This window comes from Coccidioides posadasii, chromosome 1 (genome assembly GCF_018416015.2).
Source record: "Coccidioides posadasii str. Silveira chromosome 1, complete sequence".
NCBI classification, from domain to species: Eukaryota; Fungi; Ascomycota; class Eurotiomycetes; order Onygenales; family Onygenaceae; genus Coccidioides; species Coccidioides posadasii.
Window position 1 is genome coordinate 6,254,517 of NC_089407.1, and position 18,955 is coordinate 6,273,471.

Sequence of the window (18,955 nt, forward strand, 5' to 3'; positions counted from 1 at the left end):
CGATGTGAACTCACGAATATCTCATCAATCATCCTCCATCGCCCGCCCATTCTCTGAACATCTTTCTCCCATCTTCACCCACTTCAACACACTCCTTTTCTTGAATGCTGGTCCAGGCCTAACCTCCTCATCTGTCCTCTACCGTACCTGTCCCTCACTCCAAAGTGTTGTTCCAGCCTGTGACGTGGACAAATAGCCAACCTGCCATCGTTGCTTCAGTGCGTCTTCCTTCCTCCTCCCTGCGGATGGCAGGTTGACGGCGGGCACTGTGCAACACATACATATGGCCAAGCGAACTGCCTCAGCTGCCCTTGATCAATCTGGACGGCCCTCGGAGAATTCCATTGCTACAGCCCCATCTGCTCAGAACCCGACTTCTCAGGCAACTTCCCTCTCCTCCACATCTCCACCCTCTCTGAGGTAATTCCCGGCTCTGTTCTCGTTTGCTGTAGCTCTATTTCTTATTTATCAGTCCTTCTCACATGGGATATTTCTTCACCTTTGTTTCTTCTCGACGGGGTTCTATGTCTTGCAGTTGCTCGACTCCCCTTCTTTAGACAACTTCAGGACCATTTTCCCGATTCCCACCTTTTCTCAACTACCTTTCGATTCCCCCCCCCCCCCACGCAAACCAAGTGATTCCTCAGGAATAACCAAAGTTCTCATGTCCCGCAGAATAACGCGTTCCGCTGCAAGGCTCGCTGCAGAAAACCCATCCACGCCTGGCGCACGTCCTGGCTCGAACCCAGCCTCCAACCCGTCCACCTCATCCCAATCTCGGAAGCGGAAAGCTTCAAATCGCCGTGAGAAAGAGTCACCTGCACCTGAACAAGAGCAAACCCCTTCGACTAGGTCGCCACCCAGGAGAGCAAAGAGGCTGAAGACAGCTGCACCGACTACAAATACCAATCAACAACCCCCCCGGTCATCAGCACCACGTCAATCCCACCGACAGGCAGCGATGTCACAAGCAGGGTATGTGTTCCGAGGATTTTATTCTTTTTTTGCCTGTACGAATATGCACATTATGAACTGGCGGTAGATGGCACATTCTCTGCTGGCGTGGGCCAATGTTCTACAACGCAGACGCGTTTCATCCCGGGTCGTCCCGGCAGTCGATTCTGATTTCTAACCTGTCTGGTAGATCGTCTTCCCGCGAACCAGATGACATATCCAAAGGAACCCAATCCACCTCCAAACCGAAATCATCTAGGCACAGAAAGCCGTCTCAAGGTACCGTGGGACCGTATTCGATTCTTTCACCCGATTTTGCCTACCTCTATGGCTAATAGCAGACCTTGTTTATAGACAATAATTCGCGTCAATTATCCGCTGCTCGCCACCACAAGAGACGACAATCCAAACGTGACTCCGACACTACCATGAAAGACGCAGATGACATTCAGGATGAAGGTGCAGGAAGAAGTGGAACAGATGTGTCATCTCCAAATAGCGAAGAACACCCACGAAATGAGTCGGATCTAAATAATGAGGACAGCGGGGACCCGTTTCGCAGTCACTTATTTGGCTCTCGAAGCCCTCTGGAGCTGCAGAGCACATTGCGAGCGCTGAGTGGGATGATGTCTGGTATTTCGACAAGATTACGGGATATCCTTGTGAATTTGAGAATGAAAGATGATCCATCTATCCAACTTATCGCTTTGCAAGAACTATCCGACCTGTTACTTGTCTCCAATGAAGATACTCTTTCTGGACAGTTTGCGGCCGATTCTTATGTGAAGGAGCTCGTTACTCTCATGGAGCCAAGTGAGACTGGCGAAGAAAACCCGGAGATTATGCTCCTTGCGTGTCGCTGCCTGGCAAATTTAATGGAGGCCATTCGAGGCTCTGTTGCAAATGTTGTCTATGGAGGAGCAGTTCCGGTTCTTTGCCGAAAACTGTTAGACATCCAATTTATTGATCTCGCAGAACAAGCACTCAGTGTAGGTTCAGTCCCTTTACTTAACGTTAACTGCATACTATTGTGGAGTGTGACAGATCAGGCTACCTTCGAATGTTCAATCACTGACTGATGCAGACGCTGGCGAAAATCTCTGTTGACTTTCCAGCTTCTATCGTACGTGAAGGCGGATTAACCGCGTGTTTGACTTACCTTGACTTCTTCCCCACCAGTACACAACGTACAGCTGTAACAACAGCTGCCAACTGTTGTCGTAATCTCCCCACGGACTCATTTCATGTGGTCAGAGACGTAATGCCCACATTACTGCATGTTCTCTCTAGTAGCGATCAGAAGGTCGTGGAGCAAGGTTGCCTTTGCGTTTGTCGCGTGGTAGAAAGTTTCAAGTACAAACCGGATAAACTGGAGGAACTTATCGAGCCGGAGATGCTCAGGGCGATTCTCCGCCTGCTTTTGCCAGGGACTACTAACTTGATTGGATCACATATTCATACTCAGTTTCTGCGTGTTCTCGGAATTGTTTGCAGATCGAGCCCTCGATTGTCAATGGAACTGCTCAAGATGGATGTCGTCGATACGCTTTATCAAATCTTGACTGGAGTGTCGCCCCCCTCTGGCGCGAGCGATGGCACTGTCAAAATAGACAGCGTTCACGTCATGCAAGCCCTAATTCATCGTCCACGGGAACAGGTTTATGAAACTCTCAATGTCATATGTGAAATGTTGCCGGGCGTTCCTGGTGAGGAATTGCTAACTAACGATCGGCTTCGCGCTGCGCTTGGTGATGATGTCCTTTCGTATTCAAGTTCGCACAAAGCAGGACAATCGACTGGAAAGCGAGTGGAATTGCTGAAACCATGCAAGGCGGAAATGAAAAGATTTTCCACGATTCTTTTACCCACATTGACAGATACGTATTCTAGCACAGTCAACCTTGCTGTTAGGCAAAAGGTACTTCTTGCACAGTTAAAAATGTTGCAACATCTGGATGTCCAGATTATCGAAGACGCGTTACGCAATGTACCATATGCTTCATTTCTCGCTGCAATCCTCTCGCAGGACGACCACGTTTCCCTTGTTGCGTTGGCTCTCCGGTGCTCAGAGCTATTATTTAAACGCCTAAAGGATATCTACCAATATCAATTCCATCGCGAGGGTGTCATTTCAGAGATTACCAGATTATCTGAGAAATTTGTACCGTCTTATGACATTGAGACTAAAGATGACAAAACGAATCTTGCAGTCGATAACCAAGACAGCTCCGACGTTGAGGAAGATAAATCCGATGACAACGCTCGTGACGATTCCCACGAAGAGGACGAGAGCAACGACGATGAGGACTATAATGATGATTACGATGAAGAACACGATCATGATCAAGACCAGGAAGATATCTCGGAATCGGAGGGCTCTTCGTCCTCGGATGCCGGCCGACTTCGCCCTCGGCGTTTTCATAACGAAAAACTGGTGGTGGATTATGCTAAGGATTTCCTTCGGCTGTATGAGCATACCAAAGCAGCTGGGATGCATGATAAGGCGTTGGACGCTCTTCTCCATCTGAAAAGCCTCGTATCAGGTATCGCTCTTTGTTACAAGCAAACCAAACCTGAAGACGGGTATTCACTCTTCCAGAAACTCTCATCGTACTTTACCCAAGATGCGGTTGAGAGTATTACAAGTGCGGAATTGCTCCAGTCTGGCGTTATCCAAGTTTTACTCGATGTCATTGGCGATTTTCACAGTGAGTTAATAACTGAGACTACTCTTTGACACGCCTTCCTCGCTAACTATTCTGTGCCATAGCCCCTGGAAATACCGCCAAGACCGACTTTGTTCGTGCTTTTATGGCTCAAAATGTTTCGAGCCTGAGCAGTGATACCGGGTCTAGGACCCCATTTGGTGTTCTCATTCATAAGTTGCAAGATCTACTTAGCCGGACCGAGCATTTCGAAGTAATCACGGTACATCATAACTCTTATGAGAGTCGAAATATGACGTCAATGTTATCGAAGCAACTTCGTCTTCGGCTAAGTGCAGAGGACGAATCGGATATCCCTAAGGCTTACAAAAATGTCATGGTCTCAATCCATGCAATTGCCAACTTTAAAGCTCTGGATGAGTATCTACGTCCAAGGATAGCCATATCTGAACGTTCCCGAGCGTCTCGACATCGTGATCATCTCTTACCGCAACATGGTAATTCTCAATCGAAAGAACTATTAGGAGAGAGGGCAGAATCCAATGCCGGCGGAAAAGATAAGCCCTCATCGTCCCAACAGCCTGCATCCTCAACATCAAGTGAAACCCCACGTGCTGGGAAGGTAAATGAAAAATCAAAGACCGCTGCCGGCATGTCATCCCAACCGGCGACACCTGGTAGTCCTCGAGATCGATCTCGTCGATCAAGGCGATCGACAAGACGCCAACCTCCACCTCCGCCAGAGGATGAAAGCGATGAATCAGACGAACCTCTAGAATGTGCGGATGAACGACAGCTCAGCGATGACGATGATGATGACGAGGAAGATGATGAAGATGAAGGGCCTCTGGACGCAATAGTTGATGACTTGGAAGATGACCTTTCTGAGAACGGTGCCCCAGATCCCACAGCGGTGAACATGGAGGTTGGTTCTAGTGGTAAGGTAACCGCGCGACGAGATGACGGCACAAAGGTCGCAACGCCCTCGCAGCTGACGCCTGCTGGAAGCTCTGCATCCACATCCGCCTCTGCAGCACAGTCACTTCGAAGTTCGCTTGCCTTGGCCGGCCGTCCATTTTCATCGTATGCGGCAGCCATGGCATCAGTTCCTCAAGATTGGCATATTGAATTTAGTATCGACGGGAAACCGATCACCCACGATACAACAGTATATCGTGCCATTCATCACAATCGGAATCCCATTCCAGATACTTTCACTGGGAATGTGTGGTCCGCCATCCACACAATTCGTTTCAAGCGTGTGCAAGGACCACCTCCTGCCGAGCCGTCAAAATTAACGCCGACAAAATCAACCTCACTCAGCGACCCAGATACAGAAGAATTACCAGAGTCTCTTACTGGAGCTGCGACCACAGCTTCTATTCTAAAGTTGCTTCGCGTTCTACACCGGCTGAACTCTCAGTTAGACTACATTTTGACCGAAACTAATGAACCGATTAAGGTTGTCGTAGAACCACTGTCGCAGTTCATTAACACCAAGCTCACCGCGAAGCTTAATCGCCAACTGGAGGAACCACTGATTGTCGCAAGTAGCTGCTTGCCAAACTGGAGTGAGGATCTCGCACGTCATTTCCCATTTCTCTTTCCATTTGAGACACGCCACCTGTTCTTACAGTCGACATCCTTTGGCTATGCGCGCTCCATGATGAGGTGGCAGGGTTCTCAACCCGGAGACGATAATCGCCGTGACCAACGTCGTGATGACCGTCCGTTTACTAGACTTCAGCGACAAAAGGTACGCATCTCGAGAACCAGGATTTTGGATTCCGCTATGAAGGTCATGGAGCTCTACGGCTCGTCTCCGAGCGTTCTTGAGGTTGAATATTTCGAAGAGGTTGGGACAGGTCTCGGGCCCACGCTGGAATTCTATTCTACAGTGTCTAAGGAATTTTGCAAGAAGAAGCTCAAGCTTTGGAGAGAGCAGGACTCTGCCGATGGCGAATACGTTTATAGCAAGCTCGGTCTTTTCCCAGCACCTCTTGGTCCAGAACAGTTGGCCCAGGACTCCGGAAAGAAGATCTTGAATTATTTCAAAGGCCTTGGGAAATTTGTGGCTCGGTCTATGCTCGATTCAAGAATCATCGACATTGCATTTAATCCCACTTTCTTCCAGATTGGGAACAATTTCTCAACCTTTAAGCCTTCAGTCGGTGCGATTAAAGCGGTGGACCCTGATCTAGCTAAATCACTCTTGATGGTTAAACATTTTGCTGATGCCAAAGGTGCCATTGAAAGTAGCTTGTCCCACACTTCGGAAGAAAAAGAATATGCGCTCAAGACGTGCGAGGTGGATGGAGCACGTATCGGAGATTTGGGATTGGACTTCACCTTACCCGGCTATCCGAATATCCACTTATTGCCTGATGGAGCAAACACCCCTGTTACTATAGAGAACGTGCACGTCTATGTTGAAAAGGTTATTGATGTCACGCTTGGGACTGGTGTACGACCACAAATCGATGCTTTCCGGTCAGGGTTCTCACAGGTCTTTGCTTATTCCGCCCTGAAATCGTTCACGCCAAACGAGCTGGTAATGCTTTTTGGTCATGTCGAAGAAGATTGGTCTATCGAAAGTATGTTGTTACTTTTCTATGTTACTTTTCTATTGCTGGTTGGCTTCATCTTTCCGAATAACTAATTTTTCTTCCTTTTTCGTACTAGCTTTGATGGACTCGATTAAAGCGGATCATGGGTTTAATATGGATAGTCGTAGCGTGCGGAACTTGCTTGAGACTATGAGCAATTTCACTCTTCAGCAGCGCCGCGATTTCCTACAGTTTGTGACTGGAAGTCCAAAGCTTCCTATTGGAGGTCGGTTCACCCTTACTCTATGTGAGCTGTTTCCACATTTTTAGAGAACCTATCGCTGACTGACGTATCAATAAAGGCTTTAAGAGTCTCACTCCCATGTTCACCGTCGTTTGCCGACCGAGTGACCCACCGTACACTTCTGATGATTATCTTCCTAGTGTGATGACTTGTGTCAACTATTTGAAACTACCTGACTACTCGAGTGCCGAAGTACTTCGGAAACAGCTTGATGTCGCGATGCACGAGGGACAAGGTGCATTCCATCTCTCCTAATTGCGGCTCTCAGACAAAATGAATAGTTATGTATCCTCCACCTTGAATCAGAATTTACATCGACCCATTCACACCGGCCTAAAGACGCAATGTTCGCAGTTACCGCTTCCGATTCTATGATGTCCCCATGCATATAACGTGTGCCCCTTTGCCATACTTGTTGCTGCGTAATTAGACAATGTTTAGCTCTTACATCTAGGCTGGTGGACGCAAAAGTCAGAGGAACGAAAAATGGGCTAGTTTGGCTTCTTATGCAAGATTTATAAATAACCTACATGGATGAAACGCTGCAGGAAGGGAATTTGGCGTTTCCTTGTGCAATATATCTCTGGACTGTATTACCCACTCAATTTGATGCGCTCGGTCTCTCATTTTTGAAGATGTATGTAATTTTGTTATATTGCATGTATGCTGCGGACAATCAGTTCGGCGCCAATTTGCTATTCGACTGCCACAAAAAAAATTGTCCTCAGTCATCTTGAGCTGAATGGTCTAAATGTTTTCGTGTCATTGCTTGGCCCCGGTTCTCAATAAATGGAGAAGCATTCCCCCTGATTTGTATGGAGTGCTCCGTACGGACAGTTGAGGTGAAAATAAAGACATCACATGACTAACCTTGATAGCGCTAGCGCCGAGTCAGTTACTAAGCTTCAAACCGGTGAAGGTCGGCAGAAACGGCTTTTCGTCGTATGTGTTGGTGATCTCTGCATCCCTATGAAGTCCACGGGAGAATTGGTCCGGGATATTCCAATGCTCAGCACCTGAGAAAACGAATTTCGTCACTTGACTTTTGTTGCCCAGTGGCGGAGCATCTTGTATTTCCTTTTTTAAAACTGATTTTTATTCACTTTCAGTTTATCTGCTTAACCACTCGCTCTTCTCTAATGGGAACGCGTCTTTTTTTAAAGAAGCTGTAAGTTGCGGAGTGGCTTACCGTTCAGTTATAGGTCCGCTCACTTTATATGAACTAGTTTTCACCTCTGAAGGTCCTATTCCATTGAAACTAAACTACGCGGTGATCAACTCGCGCTTAAGCTATGGACGAATTCGCCCAGACGCGCGGCGTCGACGACCTTTTCGACGACGAGATTATCCCTGTCGCACCCTCGCAAGTCGAGGTAGAGTACACTGACGATGTTCAACCATACGATGCCGCGCAACCAGATGCCGTCTCCCCTCAGGCCCCGCGGGAGCCTACACCTGTCGATCGAAGCGGCGGACAATATAATCGAAGACGTGGGAATGGTGGAGGTCGAGGACCACGCGGGGGCCTATATGTCAGAGGTGCAAAGTCGACTGCGACCGTAAATCGGCAGCAAGATGAGACCGAGAGCACGGTAAATCATGAGTCAACGAGTAATCAGTCTGATAAGGAACAAGCGCCCGCGGGAGCAACCGAACCTACTGGTGCGGATGGCGGTGGCCCGAAGCAGAAGGAAGTTGTTAAGCCAAAGGTGCCTGCTGTACGCGGGGACAGGAGTGGTACTGGTGGTATCAAGAAAGTCTGTGGTCCCGTTCTTCTACCATCTCATCTCCCTGAGAAGTGAACTTGTGACACTAACGCGCACGTTTTGGTAATTAGCCTAGACTTACTGAAGGAGAACTATCGGAGCGGATGGCAGCCGTCAAGATTGCGGCAGCCAAACGCGCCGCCGCCCATGCTCGCGCAGAAGCAGACGAGGCTTCGTTTCAGAAACGCGAGCGAATTGCGGCAGAGAGACGCGCCCAAGAGCGCCAGAATCATCGTGTCATGACAAATGAGCGTGAACAAAATAGGCAAAGAAAACTCCGGGCGCAAACTGGCCGAGAATGGGATGCAGAGAAATCGCAAGATACGTTTGGAGACCGTGGAAGGGGCAGAGGTGCTTATCGCCGTGGCATGCACGGCGGTGTTGTAGGTGAGGGCCACAGAGGAGAGAATTTTACGACTTTTCAAGATGGCGAGACCGAGAAATTTGGTGACAATGGATACCGTGGACGAGGAGGCCGAGGCGCCCGTGGCGGACGGGGACGTGCATCCGGGCGTGGTCGAGGCCGTGGATGCCCGAGGAGTCCCAACAACGCTGATGTTCCACCGAATGCAACTGCTCAGGACACAAGCGTCCAGTCGCCTCCCGCCCTCGGAGCTGACAGTGAATTCCCTGCTTTGCCCGGCAGTAATAAGGATGAGGCTCGGGCCATGACTCTGAATACGGAGCAGCCGTCCGCTGCCGTGAGCGCCGATGCTTCGATTTCTCCAACACCAATTCAGGGGTCGTGGGCTGATCATGTCGACGAACTCCACAAAGCAGAAGCAGAAGCCGAGAATAAGGCTTCTCAGTCTACCTGAGCGCCTCACCATTTTACCGAAATTTCTTTTGTTTATTTGTTTCATTGTGGCCCCTTGTGATACACCACCGACTTTTTTTTCTTTTTTTTTTCTTTTTTTTTTTTTTTTTTTTTTTTTAAATTATCTACATGCCTTTAAACGGATTCGTGTAAATTTCCATTTGTCACCATTGGAGGTTATTGCCTTTTTCTTTTTCCTTGGAGGATTCACCCTTTTATTTCCTGCGTACTTTTGGGTATTTTGCATTGGAATTGGGCGGTGATTTTTTATTTTTTATTTTTTATTTTTTTAGATTTTCAAATGGTGCCCAGGCTCATAACGATTGGAGCCTCTTCAAACAAATATTAATCTTTTTTGGGACAACAAGCCTATCTTGAGGAAGATCTGAAGCTATGTTTTCTCGAAAAAGGGTATAAAAACAGTTCAAAAAGATTTTATATGTACAGATAGCCGGAATTAAAAGCGCAGAGTGTTGCGTTAAAGAGTCGCGTCCGAGTATATTGCGCAGAGCTCGTGACAGTACTTATTCCACTTTGGTCTCTTTGCCACGGATTTTGTCCTTGAGCGCAACTATCTTGCTTCGAATAACTGCCTTTACCCCGGACGGGGGCGCCTCCTCCGCACCCACCAAACGGCGAACCAATAAGTTAAAGATATTCCCAAACGCGAGAGCTATTACTGTGCTCGTTAGAATAATGACATTGTACGGCATACTGAAGTCTGGAGTGGGCAGAGGGAGAAGAAGGCTAGTGGTACGAAGATAGATAAACGAAGGTGTAAGTGTATCGCCGGTGTTGTTACTATCGAGGATCCTAATCACTGCTGGAGCCACATTAAATCCCCTATTAGCGTCGGGAGGATATTCGGTATAACGTAAAATTGCCTTCTCGAACTCGTATATTAAAGTCACTGTGGATGCAGCGGGAACGGATAAAACTAATTCCAGTTGGGTTCCACGCTTTCGGTCGATTGCGGGTCGGTAGAAGATGTCTTTGATAATTTGCTTAGGAGACATCTCCTCTGATGAACCGTTCCTATGGGTAAGTGTAGTCTTCATAGTATGGAGGTATGGTTTCATGTACCAAGGGAGGCTTTCAAAATAGACAAAATCGACCGCCTTTGTGTTAGATGGATTGGTTAGAATGGATCTTAATCCGCCACGTTCTTGACCATGGCCGATCGTAGTTCTTTCAGCATGTAAAACTGGCTGTGTTAGTGGGACTTGGTGAACCGACTCCTGCGCTGGGAGAACAAGATTCAAACCAAGATTCGTGAAAAGTGTATAGCAGCGGGAAAAGCCGTCTGGGCTTTTCCGTTCGAGAGCCCCAGCGGTTGTAAGGACTTCTCGTTCCGCTGGAACCTTAAGACAGACTGTATTCGTCTCATCTTTCGAAAGGGGACAGGGCGATGGTATGGATCGGCCAAACACATCTGCCAAGCTCCATTCCTTTGTGGCGGCAGATGCCGCTGGATAGCAAGTATCTCTCGAGTGGTATAATTTAGACTGATCGCAAACCAGCTGGTCAACAGGAACGGCCCGGGGAATAGGGTTGTCTGGAACGGCAATTAGCTTTGCAGATTTGAATAATTTCGGCCGATTAACATACCTCTTGGTCGTTTCGATCTATCTATATCCAGCACCATATCTACAGACTGCTGAAACTCGACGTGGCATTGTCCATCGGTGCCGGGGCAAACAGGTCGAAAGTCAATAGACATGCTCTGCCATGCTGCGTCAAAAAGCCTATGACCGTCAAGCAAGCTCGAAATGCCTGCCTTCCCCTTGCACGGAAGCAGCTTTAGAAAAGGTGTCAGGTTCTCTGTACAAACGACTTCCCCTGGTAAAGTACCGTGGAGAAGATGCAAGTTCTGGACAGACGAATGATTGCCGCTCGGTTGAAAGGTAAGGTACGGTCGAGTCGTTCGTGTTGAGTCGATAAAGTTCAAAGAAGCGCAGAACAAACCGGAAAGCGACTGCGTCAATGTCACCCATTTGGCGAACGCCCTTAGATCCATCAGATATATATGATCCGCGTCTCAAGAGAGATTGGACGTACTCGTCGTTTGTATCTGCCTCCATCCATGCCCACAGTTCAACCCCCGTGCCACCTTCTTTAAACCCCTGCGATGGGCGGTCTCCCCAGTTCTCGGCGTCCCATCGTCCTGTCGAGAATCGGAGGTGTAGCTCCTTTGTATTGGCGTGCTGAAGAATCTGTCCCAGAGAACGAGGAAAATATCTAAAGTTTTGTTGTTGAAATGCGGCAATGGATTCGTTGCTTCGAAAGCTGAAAGAAGCGAGCAAAGAGGAGGGCGGAAGAGGCTGGAGGACAAGCTGTTCAGAATAGTCCGAAGCAGCAAAAGCAACAGCAGCTATTAGCCATGCGGCAAGAGCGCAAACCAAATGAAAGGAAAGGAAAATCATCCCGACATTATCGCCCAACTCTGAGATAGAACAGCTATCCCAGGCTAGGGCCCAATTGTTCCATCAAAGACTGTGTTGACGCCTTACCGAGAGCTTATTGCGGCTGACAGAGGGAGTGAGGTCAGCGCGTAGAAATTACTAACCGGATACAGCTAGCCTGGACCTAATTCCGCGCGGTTCGTCTAAATTTAAGCGCCAGAGCCGCTTAGAACGCTAATCCATTTCGGGAAACGTTTGAAGGGCGAAGTCGAACATTCAGCATTCCGTCCATCCAGTACCGTGATTCAGAGGGCATCGTCCGGGTGTCGCAGCAATTGATTTTACAATACTAGCCTCCCCCTTAGATATTTCTCACCGAGATTTGCTTGGAGGATACGATTCAGCATGGCCGCCGAGCAGCGCAAGCTTCTCGAGCAGCTCATGGGAGGTGTGTGTTTGCCTTCAGCAGCTCAAAGCTTGACCACGCGATGGCCTTCGCTAACTTCTCTTTTCTACATAGCGGACCAGCTCATCGGTACTGGTGCATCTGCTCGAAACGCGCAACTATCTATTACAGACCCAAAAGTCTGCCGATCGTATCTGGTCGGCACATGCCCCCATGACCTTTTCACAAATACGAAACAAGACCTTGGACCGTGTCCCAAGGTACACAGTGAAGGTTTAAAGGCTGAGTATGAGGCAGCGTCGTCGCATGAGAAGTCGAAGTGGGGGTTTGAATACGATTACATGCGCGACATGCAAAAGTACATCGACGAGTGTAATCGGAGAATTGATTCAGCGCAACGACGGTTGGAGAAAACCCCGGATGAGATACGGCAGACAAACAACTTAGTACGATATTCTCATCTTTCTGTTGTAAATCTGTTGCTCGGACTTGGAGTGCAAATGTTGACACCTGTACTATTAGCTGCGACAAATTTCAGACCTAAGCAAAACGATCAATACCGGGCTCGAAGAAACTGCCATTTTGGGCGAGCTCGGATGTGTATCGCTCGCAATCACGGAATTTCACAAGATCAGACAATCAAAACACCAGAAGGAAAGCGCTGAAAGGGAATTGAAAGCCCTTTCCGATACCTCCGGTCCCTCTGGACATCAAAAGCTTCAAGTATGCGACGTATGCGGTGCTTATCTTAGTCGTCTAGACAACGATCGCCGACTTGCAGATCATTTCTTCGGTAAAATGCATTTAGGCTACGCCAAAATGCGTGAAACATATTCCACGCTACAAAAGGAGCTCAAGGGTCCACCGCCATCGCGACACGAGGATGGGCCGTCCGGTCGTGATTCAGGTTACGAAGATGGCGGCTGGGGCCCCAGGCCAGGCGGAGGATATGGAGGAAGATCCTACCGGAGTGGCGGGGGAGGTGGTGGTTATGGCAGACGAAGAGGAGGGGGTTATGGAAGCAGGTGGTAATTTGTGGACATTCTACTTTCCACGGGACTCGCATAGCGCAGGCGTTACTGGTGTTTAACTTAATACCAACTCACAGTCTAGTATTTTTGATGTAAAAGAGGGATTATTCAAGTTTATGGCAGGAGGTCTGTGGCTAGATCTGTTTTGAATTTGCAAGTTAAGGCTCTAGAGAATGTCGCTTTCACTTGGGGTCGAAGAAAAATTGCTTGAGATCAGATTGAAGAGAGATCCTACGCAATCGCGTTTCGTATTTCAATATGGCTAGGCTTTGATACTGCTGTTTTCTAGTAAACCCCATTCTGCTAATCATGATAAGAGCTGTCTGAGCAATATAACTCTATCAAGGACCACGGACACCCGTGTTTCGCTTGGCTTGATTTTGGGGGGGCCGCTGAAGATATTATCCGTCGAACATTTTAATTAAACGTATACGTACGGGGTTGCAGGTTCGAGCAATACCTCGCTATGGGTTACAAAGTGCAGGAAGGATTCTGCAACCAAATAAAAGGCAGAACTTCAACAAGCTCAGCAAGATAATACAAATACATGTGATACAGCCTCTTTGTTCAAATTGAGACACAAGACTTAAGTAACAGACCAAAAGGCCAGAAGAAAAGTACACAACGAGAGTGAACGCCTTTGGCTGTCTTTTTAGCGGATAATACAATGCATTCCCAGTTCCAACAAAGAATCCGCCTAAGTGCACAAATATGGGTTCGCCAGACAATAAAATGACAGGTGGACAAACAGGTAGTTCAAGAAGTATTGAAGATTATGTTATGTTCCACCATTTGTCCTTTCCATTAGTGCGTTCATTAGTTGTTCATAGCTGTTCGCAGCAGACGGATGCCGAGATAAGATCTCTGCAATGACGTTGAATTGAGCGACATCTGCATTTGGAGCATGTCTTAAGACCTCCTCAATGGTAGGTGATGAGGCAAGCTGCTCCCCTAGAACGTGGACTGCAGCTGCTTTTCCATTGAGTACTAGCGGAGATTGAGGTTGAGAATATGGTGGCGGCGGACTATAATGTCCCTGAGACTGTGAAGGTGATCCAGAAGGTCGATCCGTGTCCTGGTAGGAAAGTGAATGTTGAGAATATCGTGCAGTTGGGGTAGCTGTTAGTGGACTAGCCGCGGTAGCTGGAGGATGTTGCGGCGTGACGGCATTTGAGTGATTGTTACTTGTCTTGAGGACGAATACCACAAGCAATAGCCGCTCGGGCGTTGGGTTTTCAATAGCATTGTTCTCAAGGATCTCCATAAATTCTGGCTTTCTGCCTGAGCCTGCCTCAACGGGAACGAGATATGTGTCCTTCACAGCGGGAAGAGGATGTTTTCCCATAACACCATACCGTTTTCGTCGAACGAAGTAATCGAATAAGTTGTTGAAGCTCACGACATCATCAGGAGCATCTGGGGGTGGAATTGCCACAACTGTGATATCCACCGTGTGACTGTATCGAAGTCCACACACATAATTTGTTGCAAGTTGGATATCGATGCGGCCGTCAATTGTCAACGAAGGAGGAACTAATTGCGACCATGGGATCCTTGCGCTAAGGTCAGCACCGCCAACAAATCGTGCTCCAGCGGAAAAACTGGCAACCCCATCCATCAAAACTTTTCCACGCCAGATGATGTCGGGCCCAGGGAAGTCTTTGGGTGAATATGGTGGCGACTCCGGCTCTTCGTCTTTCAGCAATTGATCAATTTCAGCATCAGCCTGAACCTTATGCGTGGATGGAGGCGGATGCTCCTGTGGGAACACTGTTGGCCCAAATTGCGGCGGGTCATGATGAGGAACAGCCCCCGGGGACTGAACGCTTGACCAGACATTTTGGATATTGAAGTCATCCGACGCAGACCGTCCAGGTCTCCCAGTGAGAATCACTTGTGTGTCAATAGGTTGCGGTTTCTGGTTCTGTTGGACAGCGTCCATAGATCCAGTTCGTCCCGTGGCTGGGCTTGCTGCACGAGGACTCATTGCTTCCCCAAGGGTATCACGTCGAGCAGGGGCAGTCGAGAAGACAGACTCAGTTCCGACAAACTGGGGATCAGATTCCACAAATTCTTCGCCCTTGTGGGTCCGTCTGATGCGTGGACCCGTCTCTTGGATGATGATATGCTGTCGTTCCGCCTCGCGCTTGATTTCGTCGTCTCTCTGTCGTAGCTCCTCACTGGCCATGTCTTGCGTGCTCATTTTGGAGAAGGCATCAGGAGTAATACGACCTACAAGCAGACTATCACGTAATGAAGGATTCTTCCTTACATTGAACAGTATGGTCCGCATCTGCTGTCTATAGGGATCATTGGGTTCCCCTGACCCTCCACAGAGGTTTTGATACATTGCTTGTTCAATTGCGAACCCCAGGTACTCTCCTACACTCTCTTTGGTCCTTCCTTCTGGAATCGAAAACTTTCCTTGCTCCTGTGCTACTCCAGCTTGCTCAACGAAGAGCTTGATTAAGGCATTTGCAACATTTTTCCTAGCTTGGGTCAAGGTGGTTGCACCACTGGCGGTTGCCTCTGTAGGAGACTTGCTTGTCTTTGCGCCGTGAGTGGTGGGACTTCCTGCCATACTCGCCTTCCGACTCTGCGCCGGAGACTTCTTGATCTCCTGAGGATGGACAGTTGGTAGACCACTGACTGAGAGTCTCTGGAGCTTGGGTTTCGGTTCCTGGCATGTCCACGGTCAGCGATTAGCTTTTGGATAAGATATTGATTTGACTTACCGGTTCGTGTTGTCCAGTATCTGCATGATCGGAATATTTTCTCTTCTGAGAGCTAGTGGTTTGCTCTTGGATCCCAGTATTTGTTGGAGGGCCATTCTGAATTTCATTAACGGCTTGAATAGGTTCCTGGGTGGGGGCTGCTGATGCACGCGGAGTTGTATCACTTGTTTCGGGTTTCACATCGCTGACTCTGCTTTTTCTTCCACGTTTGCCACCTTTCCTGCGTCTTGCTTTTCTTTCTTCGGCAGCCTGGGCTCGCTTCTGGGCAACTTCCTCCCAAGGCTTTTCACCACGTGCCATTCTCTCTAGGAGGACTTTATGATTCTCGGGCCTGCATTGCTCACAGTAGTACTCTGCCGGCTCTTCACCCTTTGCAAAGTCAAGTCCCATGCAATCATTGTGCTGCCACGCAGAACATTTGTCGCAACAGATCATGTCACGCTCCACATCCTCTTCTTCCTCATATTCGCCACAGATGCAACGGATTATCTCGTCTTCTTCATTTTCAGGCGGTGTTGGTTCTGCAGTTTGTTTCGGGGCCTTCGTCTGGGATTTCCCTTTTCGTTTCGGAGGAGGCTCGGGCATATCAAGGTTCTTATGTTGGCCTTTCGTGGCTCTGCCGGAACGTCGAGGTTCTTCTGTAGGATGGTTAGCCGGTGCAATCATTGACCACAGCGAGGGGATCAAAACAACGCGCGGAGCTCCTTATAGGGTCGTGACGCTGTATACGGATGGGATACATATGCTTACCGGCCATGGCAAAAATTAAACAAATGGACTAAACAATGAGCTACGTGTGCTGAAAGATCGAAATTGCTGGAACTGTTGATTCTGGCAACCAACGAAGTTTCCTGTCTACAGGCATCGAAGGTTGCTAAATACACAAAAAGCAGGTCTGAAAGTGTGAAGGAACAGCAATCTTGTCTTAGCTAGACCAGTTTTACGTCCTTCGCGCTCCAGCTATGTTGTTTGTTTCAAGGAAAGAATTGGCTTATCCTTCTTTTTCTTCGAATTAGCCCAAATTGCGGAGAATGGAGCTTATTTCGTCGCGTGCTATGCACAGCCGGGGATGCTCCCCAACAATCAACACAAGGTGGATAAAACAATCGCGTCACAACGGCAAGTATGACGGGAGATGCGCGAGTCGATTATTTTGCAAGGAGATGAAGTCGAGAAAGAAGTTGGCGATGGATGGAAGTTGTTTATAAGAGGATGGTCTTCCCTTCAACCAAGAACGGCTAGAATATCATGTGAGCTCACTAATGCGTTATTAGCGGCTTGGCATATTGTCATCAAATCAATCCACTCGCTTGTAGATTATGTCAGCGATAGCTTGGATTTTAGTCAGATTGCGACGTCGGCCGCCAAGGCGCGAGCTGTTGGTTGTGGTTGAAGCTGCCGGCGAAGCTTTCTGCTGTGGAAGACTGTTTTGGATGAAATAAAAGACAAAAACTGCTTTCTATCTGCCAGCCACTACCTCCATCATGGCCGACGTACGTGCACTATTGCGCAATGAGCTCGCATCACGAGCGTCTGCTACCGACAGGCAGAAAAAGAAGAGAAAGCTCGAGTCCGCACCCACAGAAATACGCAAAAAGCTCAAACCGATTGACCAGGCTGAGGAATCAGCAGGAGAAGAAAATGAGATAGAGAAAGCATCGCCTACTGAAGAAACAGGCCCGTCCCCAGATATTGCGATAGTGCCAACGGCGAACGCTGCGACAGAAAACCCCCTTCCACTGCCAGCACAAGCCACAGCTTCAACAAAACAGCAGGAGGCACCTCAAGCTATTGATGAAGACGAATGGGCAGCTTTCGAGCGTTTCGTTGCTGCACCTACCAGGACACAAGTTCCTGCAGCTGTTTTGAACTCCGGTGCCACAATATCCGCCGCACCTGTCTCAGCTGCTGAATTGGCCAAACACGAGGAGGCACAGCGTGAATCGCGGACAAAGGCTCGCGAGGCTGAATTGCAGGGCGAACAGGAAGAGGCTACACGATCGCTTGAAGAAGAATTTGATGAGATGGAGCAACTGGACGAACGTGTTAAACGACTGAAGGAAAAACGGGAAGAAATATTGAGACGCCGACAACAAGGTTTACTGAAGGACATGATGAACTCTGAAGGCGATTCAGTACGAGGGAATATTGAAACCCCTGGAAGCGGAAATGTATTTGAGTACGAAGAGGATGAAGACATCGATGATGAGGATGATGATGAATGGGACAACTGGCGCTTCAAATAATGCCAATGCGACGAGATGGCACATCTGAATTTCCAATGCCCAGTTTACTAAAATTATGATACCCTTCTCCGTTAATCGCTTTGTCAAAAACCACTATGGACGTGCTGCTAGCAGGAAAATGAGTCAGGATACCAAGAAATGTATGAGAGACACTCACAGTGGCATAGTGTGTTTGATGATAGCATTATATAGTTACTACATGCTCCCTTTCGATGCCTTGATCATGATGGATCTGTCTTAGACTTTTGCTTCAGAGTAACTGCTCTGATTATTCTACCACTTTATTTGCTTTATCTCCCTAAAAAGTATCTAATAACTTCAGTTTTCCAATGATTCCAACTTGACTGAACGACCCCTCAACTACCTACTTCTCAACTTGACACTTCGTAGCTCTTCCGTCGCTTCACTATCTTCTGGTATATCCTCTTTTGTCGTCCCTTGCCTCGACCATGGGATGGATTTCGAATCTCCAGCAATACCCAAGGAAAAACAACCGGTTACCATACTCATTAAACGGTGAGATGATAACCCTGGCACGCTTAAGCTGCAAGGACAACACTCACTAAGATCCTAATTTCTCATTATTGCGTAGCTCATCATGGAGTAGAGCCCATACATAACTTCGCTCGATATTCAACATCCCCGAACTCAATTCTGCGTCCAACATTCACCTTCACTTTGCAACTGGGATCCTCATCCTGGATGGCTTCAGACCTCACCTTAGGGTATAAAGAATCCGTGTCTCACGAAGAGACTATTGTCACCAGCCCAATTCCCATAAGTCAAATATCAATCCTTCAGCTACTACATACCTTGATATCCCATATTCCCTATGGCATTGCGCGTTACGGTCTTCCTCTCGGGGGCTATTACAAGGATTCTTAGTCGTAGCAAGAGAGGCAGGTTTGCGGGAGGCATCTAGTGTGCCCTCATTTAATTACATTGCATCACATTCTCTCTGTGTCTCCAAATCCATCTCTTTCTGTCCCATCTCGGTCTGGTGGCTTTGTCTAAAGTGGAGCCAGTAATGGGTGAAGTACAGGTTGGGCACTGCTTATTGGCAATCCAAGTTAAAGGAAAAG

The 18,955-nt window shown here is 48.1% G+C and overlaps 6 protein-coding genes across 6 annotated transcripts; 4 read left to right on the top strand and 2 right to left on the bottom strand.

The window, feature by feature from the left end:
* The first annotated feature begins 39 nt into the window (after positions 1–39).
* UFD4 (Ubiquitin fusion degradation protein 4) lies at positions 40–7,179 on the top strand. The gene is made up of 8 exons (XM_003065801.2): positions 40–420; positions 676–975; positions 1,145–1,233; positions 1,309–1,943; positions 2,039–3,662; positions 3,725–6,214; positions 6,303–6,452; positions 6,529–7,179. Exons 1-8 carry the CDS (start codon positions 284–286, stop codon positions 6,723–6,725), a joined length of 5,622 nt encoding a protein of 1,873 aa, XP_003065847.2. The 5' UTR covers positions 40–283; the 3' UTR covers positions 6,726–7,179.
* Positions 7,180–7,762: 583 nt separating this feature from the next.
* D8B26_001835 (uncharacterized protein) lies at positions 7,763–9,054 on the top strand (the record flags this gene model as incomplete). Its single annotated transcript, XM_003065802.1, has 2 exons — positions 7,763–8,227; positions 8,308–9,054. 2 exons carry the CDS (start codon positions 7,763–7,765, stop codon positions 9,052–9,054), a joined length of 1,212 nt encoding a protein of 403 aa, XP_003065848.1.
* A 443-nt stretch (positions 9,055–9,497) lies between these two features.
* Positions 9,498–11,538, bottom strand: GPI16 (Subunit of the glycosylphosphatidylinositol transamidase complex-like protein). Its single transcript, XM_003065803.2, has 3 exons — positions 11,112–11,538; positions 10,662–11,059; positions 9,498–10,608 (listed from the first exon to the last, which is right to left on the bottom strand). The coding sequence occupies exons 1-3, from the start codon at positions 11,474–11,476 to the stop codon at positions 9,578–9,580; spliced, it is 1,794 nt and encodes a 597-aa protein (XP_003065849.1). The 5' UTR covers positions 11,477–11,538; the 3' UTR covers positions 9,498–9,577.
* Positions 11,539–11,753: 215 nt separating this feature from the next.
* Positions 11,754–13,160, top strand: LUC7 (splicing factor). Its single transcript, XM_003065804.2, has 3 exons — positions 11,754–11,903; positions 11,976–12,307; positions 12,384–13,160. The coding sequence occupies exons 1-3, from the start codon at positions 11,861–11,863 to the stop codon at positions 12,891–12,893; spliced, it is 885 nt and encodes a 294-aa protein (XP_003065850.1). The 5' UTR covers positions 11,754–11,860; the 3' UTR covers positions 12,894–13,160.
* Positions 13,161–13,670: 510 nt separating this feature from the next.
* Positions 13,671–16,384, bottom strand: D8B26_001838 (uncharacterized protein; the record flags this gene model as incomplete). Its single annotated transcript, XM_003065805.2, has 3 exons — positions 13,671–15,572; positions 15,628–16,265; positions 16,378–16,384. The coding sequence occupies 3 exons, from the start codon at positions 16,382–16,384 to the stop codon at positions 13,671–13,673; spliced, it is 2,547 nt and encodes an 848-aa protein (XP_003065851.2).
* Positions 16,385–17,059: 675 nt separating this feature from the next.
* Positions 17,060–18,085, top strand: D8B26_001839 (uncharacterized protein). The gene has a single exon (XM_003065806.2). The coding sequence runs from the start codon at positions 17,112–17,114 to the stop codon at positions 17,871–17,873; it is 762 nt and encodes a 253-aa protein (XP_003065852.1). The 5' UTR covers positions 17,060–17,111; the 3' UTR covers positions 17,874–18,085.
* The last annotated feature ends 870 nt before the right edge of the window (positions 18,086–18,955 follow it).

What these genes read in the sequence shown, in the direction of transcription:
- D8B26_001839 (XM_003065806.2), top strand. Translation starts at nt 17,112, where the DNA reads ATGGCCGACGTACGTGCACTATTGCGCAATGAGCTCGCATCACGAGCG.
- GPI16 (XM_003065803.2), bottom strand. Translation starts at nt 11,476, where the DNA reads ATGATTTTCCTTTCCTTTCATTTGGTTTGCGCTCTTGCCGCATGGCTA. An exon ending in GAGGCAGATACAAACGACGA is followed by an intron (nt 11,060 to 11,111) that starts GTACGTCCAATC and finishes GATGGATCTAAG; the next exon opens with GGCGTTCGCCAAATGGGTGA. An exon ending in TAGATCGAAACGACCAAGAG is followed by an intron (nt 10,609 to 10,661) that starts GTATGTTAATCG and finishes TTGCCGTTCCAG; the next exon opens with ACAACCCTATTCCCCGGGCC.
- LUC7 (XM_003065804.2), top strand. Translation starts at nt 11,861, where the DNA reads ATGGCCGCCGAGCAGCGCAAGCTTCTCGAGCAGCTCATGGGAG. An exon ending in TCTCGAGCAGCTCATGGGAG is followed by an intron (nt 11,904 to 11,975) that starts GTGTGTGTTTGC and finishes TTTTCTACATAG; the next exon opens with CGGACCAGCTCATCGGTACT. An exon ending in TACGGCAGACAAACAACTTA is followed by an intron (nt 12,308 to 12,383) that starts GTACGATATTCT and finishes CTGTACTATTAG; the next exon opens with CTGCGACAAATTTCAGACCT.
- UFD4 (XM_003065801.2), top strand. Translation starts at nt 284, where the DNA reads ATGGCCAAGCGAACTGCCTCAGCTGCCCTTGATCAATCTGGACGGCCC. An exon ending in GCAGCGATGTCACAAGCAGG is followed by an intron (nt 976 to 1,144) that starts GTATGTGTTCCG and finishes CCTGTCTGGTAG; the next exon opens with ATCGTCTTCCCGCGAACCAG. An exon ending in TGTCATTGGCGATTTTCACA is followed by an intron (nt 3,663 to 3,724) that starts GTGAGTTAATAA and finishes TCTGTGCCATAG; the next exon opens with CCCCTGGAAATACCGCCAAG.